This window comes from Eriocheir sinensis, chromosome 39, assembly GCF_024679095.1.
Source record: "Eriocheir sinensis breed Jianghai 21 chromosome 39, ASM2467909v1, whole genome shotgun sequence".
Taxonomy (NCBI): Eukaryota; Metazoa; Arthropoda; class Malacostraca; order Decapoda; family Varunidae; genus Eriocheir; species Eriocheir sinensis.
The window spans coordinates 8,273,492-8,279,768 of NC_066547.1; the positions used below are offsets into that span (position 1 = coordinate 8,273,492).

At 48.9% G+C, this 6,277-nt stretch overlaps 1 protein-coding gene across 1 annotated transcript in view; it reads left to right on the forward strand.

Annotated features, from left to right (window-relative positions):
* Nucleotides 1-3,356: 3,356 nt before the first annotated feature.
* The window catches only part of LOC127008936 (protein sidekick-1-like), a 9,602-nt gene continuing 6,681 nt past the window's right edge, over nucleotides 3,357-6,277 (forward strand). Inside the window, exons 1-2 of the mRNA XM_050881437.1 lie at nucleotides 3,357-4,256; nucleotides 4,745-4,955. Coding sequence (XP_050737394.1) covers nucleotides 3,609-4,256; nucleotides 4,745-4,955 — 859 coding nt within the window. The 5' untranslated portion in view covers nucleotides 3,357-3,608. The remainder of the gene's footprint in view (nucleotides 4,257-4,744; nucleotides 4,956-6,277) is intronic.

Genomic DNA, 6,277 nt, shown 5'->3' on the forward strand with positions numbered 1-6,277 from the left:
TTTTCGTCTTGGCCTGTGGAGCCGGTAGGCCTTCATAGTAGGGCCTGATGGTCGGCCCCACCCCGTTATGGTGCAGGCACGTGTTTGTAGTGGCGCCATCTTTACTTTTCAGCATTTTACATTTTAGACCCCTAGTTGAATAATATAAATTGTTGGGGGTGTTTTGGAGGGTCATGCGACGCCGATCTACCAGTTTTTGTGATATTAACACTTGTTTTTTTATTATTCTTATCCACCTTTCCTTCCTTCCTTCCTTCCTTCATTCATTCATTCATTCATTCATTCATTTATTCATTCACTCACTCACTCACTCATTTATTCATTTTCTAGTTTTTTTCCTTTAATCCCTTTACTTCTTCTTCGTCTTCTTCTTCTTCTTCTTCTTCTTCTTCTTCTTCTTCTTCTTCATTTCCTCCTCCTCCTCCTCCTCCTCCTCCTCCTCGTTACCTGCGTGCAGACTGAATAATTAGTGATGTCCTAATTAGTCGTGTCTCCGTTGCACCTGTCCTCGTTCACCTGTCGCCTCTCTCTCTCTCTCTCTCTCTCTCTCTCTCTCTCTCTCTCTCTCTCTCCACTTCCATATCCTCTTCCTCCTAGTCCTCCTCCTTCTACTCCTTCGCTTGCTACCTCCCTTCATTCTTGCATTCCTCACTTCTCCTCCTCCTCCTCCTCCTCCTTCTCCTCCTCCTCCTCCCTCCCTTCCCTCCATCTCACCACTCACGACACTCACGTTCCTCCTCTCATCCACTATTCCTCCCTAACAATCCACCTCCTCCTCCTCCTCCTCCTCCTCCTCCCCTCTGTCGCGTCACACCTCACCTCACTTTTCTACCTAAGCGACAGGTGACATCTCTCCTCCCCTACTCCTTCTCCTCCTCCTCCTCCTCCTCCTCCTACCTCCCTTTTTATATCTGATTCACATAATAGACCCCAAACCACCCTTTACCTCCCCCTCCTCCTCCCCCTCATCCCATTTCACTTCCCCATTCTTCCCCTAACCCCCCTCACCTTCACTCTTCTTCCCCTCACCCCCCTTCCCTTCCCCCTCTTCCCCTCACCCCCTTCTCTATTATCTGATTTCCTTGTGTCCCCATTTCATGTTCTTGCTCCCCTCCCCTCTTTCCCTCTCCCCCTCACCCCCTCCCTCCCTCCCCCTCATCCCTCCTCTCTCAATTTCTGGTTACCTCCATGTAATATCTGATTCATTACTCCCACAGATCTTCCTCCCCCCCTCCCTCACCCCCTTTCTCCCTCCCTGTCCTCCTTTTTTCCTCATCTATTTTTTTTTTTGTTATCTCTTTCTCCTCCTCCCTCCCTTCCCCTCTCATCGAACGTCTAGCTTTTTTTTCTCTCTTTCCTAACTCACAATATATTTTTCTTTCTTCTACCTCACGACTTTTTTTGTGTTAATTATTTACCTGGAATTGTCACTCCCCTCCTGCCTGTCACACCTCGATCCATTCTTCCACTTTAATATACTCCCTTCCAAACTCCATCTATGCCTCCTCTTCTACATCCCCGTCATATCCCCTCCACACCTCCATCCAGTCTTCCACCTCCACATTCGTACCTTTTCCTTCACATCCCTTTCTAATGCCCTCCTCACTATCCCTTCCTCCACCTCCACATACACCCCGTCCACACTCCATCCATAACTTTTCTTCCACATCTGTCAGCTGCCCACCATGCCCACCTTCCCACCCTATCTTTGCTCCACATGAACCCTCTGCATACCCCTCCACACCCTCCACATGCTTCTCATTCCTCATTAATGCACCATCTCTGCTTCATCATGTCCCGGGCTCCACACACTAATCCTAACACTCATCTCCATATCTTCTGTGCCATACCCGTGTCAGTGAAGTGAGGCCATTGTGAGAGTATGTGTGAAGGGGTGTAGGAGACGCAGCAAAGGGTGTGAGGTGTGATAAGGACGTGGGGTGGGTGATAAGAGTCAGGGTGTCTGGGGGAGGTGTGATAAAGGGTCAGGGTCTCTAAGGGTGTCGTGGTAAAGGCTGTGGTGTGTGTATAGAAGCCGTTGTGAAGGCGTGGGTGTCGCCTCTCGTATCCCCTGAGGACGAGGCATTCACGGCAGCGGTAATGAAGGGTACACATCGGTGAGAGAGAGAGAGAGAGAGAGAGAGAGAGAGAGAGAGAGAGAGAGAGAGAGAGAGAGAGAGAGAGTGTGCGTGTGCGTGCGCGTGTGCGTGTTCGTGTGTGTGTGCGTGCGTGCGTGCGTGCGTACCTGTGTGGAGTCTATACTGCCACTCGACTTTAGTTTTCATGGGGGGTTGGAAATGCAAGGTTGATATTGCATTCTTACTGTCAGCTTCCTCCTCGCTGCGGCAGCAAGACGCGGAAGTTTCTTCAATGGCCAGGTGGTATTTTCCGATCCAAGGGGCGCTGATTACTCCATTACGGTCGTTACTCTTCCGAACGTGTTTGCTCCCGTCGAGGTGTTCGCAGGTACAGTTTTGTTTTGTTTTGTTTTGTTTTGTTTTATTTTTCTACACGCGAATACACAGAAGTAAAGTAATGATTAATAAAGGAATGGTGCTAACTCAATACTTCACCGGAATTTCCCGGATGTATTTTGATTGCTTCATTACCCACGCAGGTGTTTGGCAGGTGCTTTTATTTGGTGTTTTTATTATATGGTGTCTCTTCGATACCTTACGGGAATTCCCCAGATGTATTTCGATTGCTTCATTATCCGCGCAGGTGTTTGCCAGGTGTTTATTTATTTTTATTTATTTTTTGCTGGGGGAGAGAAGGTATGATAAGTTACGGGCGGTGGGGTATAAAATATGTTTTCTTCGTAATTTATTGGAACCCTTCTTAAAAATGGACGGAGAGATGTGTGGACCTATTCCTACTTCCTTTAGTGTGTGTGTGTGTGTGTGTGTGTGTGTGTGTGTGTGTGTGTGTGTGAATGTGAGTGTGAGTGTGAATGTGAGAGTGAGAGTGAGTGTCCGTGTCCGTGCCCGTGTCCGTGTGTGTGTGTGTGTGTTTGTGTGTGTGTGTGTGTCTGCGTCGCGGCATACAAGGGTTTGGTTAGTTTATGGGACAAGCGTGACACACGGCTGAGTGTTAACACGACAGTCACTCATCCATACTGGCGGCGAGGGACGGGGAGGAAGTGGAGGCGGTGGTGGAGAGAGAGAGAGAGAGAGAGAGAGAGAGAGAGAGAGAGAGAGAGAGAGAGAGAGAGAGAGAGAGAGAGAGAGAGAGAGAGAGAGAGAGAGAGAGAGAGAGAGAGAGAGTATTCATCAGCGCCTCTGCCTCCTACAGTCACAAGTAATTAAGGTTCAATAAGTTATGAGTGAACCCACTCATCCGCTCACTCCCACATTCTCTTTGCCTCAGCGGGTCAGCGTCGCCTTCCCTTGACACGTTGCATTAGCCGACCCTCCTCTGCTCTGTTTCGGCCCTTCGCGTGTGTTTCTGGTGTCTTTCTGAACAGTGTTACATTACCTCCCTCCCGTTTACCCAGTCTAAGGCCCTTGTCTCCGTGTGGTGTCTTCTATACTCGTATTACACTACCCGACCCATCTTTGCCCTATCTAAAGCAATTCCTATTCTCCGCAGGAGCAGCGACGGTGTGTGGAATGGACGTCGACGAGGTACACTTCATTCCCAAGGTCACCACCACCACCACAACGCCAGCCTCCGCCTCCACGCCCGCCTCCAGACTCCCCAGCGTCCTCACTTCTCTTGACATTCCGCCATCGTATCTAGAGGAGCTTCTACGGCCCATATCTCCACCGAAAGTAACCCGCGAGCCATCCCTCGTCCAACAACCCCAACAGGCAGCCCCAGCACTACAGCACTCTGTTGAAGTGAAGGAAAAGGATCAGCCAGCACCACACCCACCCCTTAGAGAGCACCCCAGAGACTACAACTCCATTGAAGTCAAGGGAAACGACTATAAAACAGTCTGGTACCAAAATACATCCTTGCTGAACGCCTCACCGCCAAATGTGTCACAGAAGCTGAAGAGACTGAAAACGAACTTTTCCGAGGGACCCGAAATTACTTATTCCAGCCTTGAGGGCTCCGGAGAGGACGAGGGGGGTGAGACCACGTCGCGGTGGCATTTTGGCTGGTGGAACGAGGAGCCGAGCGACGTGCAGCAGCGGCGGGAGGAGACGAGTTCGGGGCCGCGCTTCGATCGCACGCTGGCCAGGAAGGTGACGGTGCAGGAGGGCAGCACGGCCGTGCTGGCCTGCCGCGTCGTGGACAACAGTGAGAAGGCGGTGAGGATGCTTTACATATTCTGGAGAGGAGTTGGGGACGACGGTTTTGCATGTATAAATTATGTTGTTGTTGGTGTTCTTGCTGTTGTTTTTGTTGTTGTCGTTGTTGTTTTTGCTCCCCCTTCCCCCCCCCACCCCATGGGCGTATGCTTCTATTAGTTGAATGATTGAAGCTATATTTTACAATCTTTGGGGTACATAGAGATGATATGTGTGTGTGTGTGTGTGTGTGTGTGTGTGTGTGTGTGTGTGTGTGTGTGTGTGTGTGTGTGTGTGTGTGTGTGTGTGTGTGTGTGTGTGTGTGTGTGTGTGTGTGTGTGTGTGTGTGTGTGTGTGTGTGTGTGTGTGTGTGTGTGTATTTGCAACCTTTCAATCAGTACGTAATATGCAGGTAGATAGGTAATATGCGCAATCAAAAACTGTATAATTAGTTACGGTACCTCCCCTCCTCCCTACACACACTGACAACCCCTAACCCCCCAACACAGGTGTCATGGATGCGGCACCAGGACTTACACATCCTGTCGGTGGGGAATTACAAGTACAACACGGACGAGCGGATCACCGTCTCCCTGGACAAGGCGCGCGAGGAGTGGAAGCTGGTGATCGAGCGCGTCACGGTGAGCGATGCCGGCATGTACCAGTGCCAGGTGGCCACCAAGCCCGTGCTGAGCTTCGTCGTCAACCTGGAGGTGGTGGGTGAGTATACTCGAGTGGTGTAGTAGTAGTAGTAGTAGCAGCAGTAGCAGTAATAGTAGTAGTAGTAGTAGTAGTAGTAGAGGAAGGAGGAGGAGGAGGAGGAGGAGGAGGAGGAGGAGGAGAAGGAGAAGGAGGAGGAGGAGGAGGAGGAATAGGAACAGGAATAGAAACTGGAACAGAAAGAGAAAGAGAAAGAGGAGGAAGAAGAGGAGGAGAAAGAGGAAGAAAAAGACGAAAAAGATGAGAAAGAGATTGAGAGAGAAAAAGAAAAAGAGACAGAGAAAGAGACAAAGGCAGAGACAGAGACAGACAGAGAGAGACAGACAGAGAAAGAAAGAGACAGAGAAAGAAAGAGAAAGAGACAGAGACAGAGAAAGATATAGAGACACGCAGAGACAGACACCGAGACAGATAAATAGAGATAGATAGATAAATATATAGAGATAGATAGATAGATAGATAGATAGAGAGAGAGAGAGAGAGAGAGAGAGAAATCACCTCAGTTTCCACCGCGTTACTTGCAATCTCAGCGTGTGTTACAAGGCACAGCATTGCGTGTAATCGTACTTTATGATCGTAAATGTTGCGCGCTTTGTTTACGCCTTCCTCGGGTATTTATAAGCTGCTCTCAGGGCGGTGCTGAGTCGGCGTTGTTTGTTGCTTCCGGGCGCCGATACAAAGCGGATCGCAGTCACGTCAAGAGCAACAGAAACAACAATAGAAAAAAACAATAATGATGATGATGATGAGGAGGAGGAGGTGGGAGAAAAAGTAGTAGTCACAGAGGAGGCAAAAGAAGTAGAAGAGAAAGATAAAAATGAAGAAGAAAAAGAAGAAGAAAAGAAGAAAATATGAAAGAAAACGAAGAAGAAATAGAAAAAAGAGAACAAAAAAAAATGAGAAAGTGAAAAGAGAAGAAAAAAGAAAGACGAAACAAAAGCAATTATGAACTCTTCGCTCCATACTTTGCGAATTGAGCTGCACTTCGATAATTACACTCACTTTGACGATTAGCGATTTTTACCTCTCTCTCTCTCTCTCTCTCTCTCTCTCTCTCTCTCTCTCTCTCTCTCTCTCTCTCTCTCTCTCTCTCTCTCTCTCTCTCTCTCTCTCTCTCTCTCTCCCCCCCCTCTCTACTTCGCGGCAAATGTGGAAAATGGTCAAATGGAAGTTATTGGTATTGAGGGCAACTTAACGGGCGAATTAGCGTCGAAAGCAGCGGCGGCGGTAAAGTCTGGCTGTAGGAAAAGCGTCACCAAAATGCGTGTCCCCCGTTTTGAGCGCCGACGATAGAAAGGCCTCACTCACCGAAATTCGTGCCC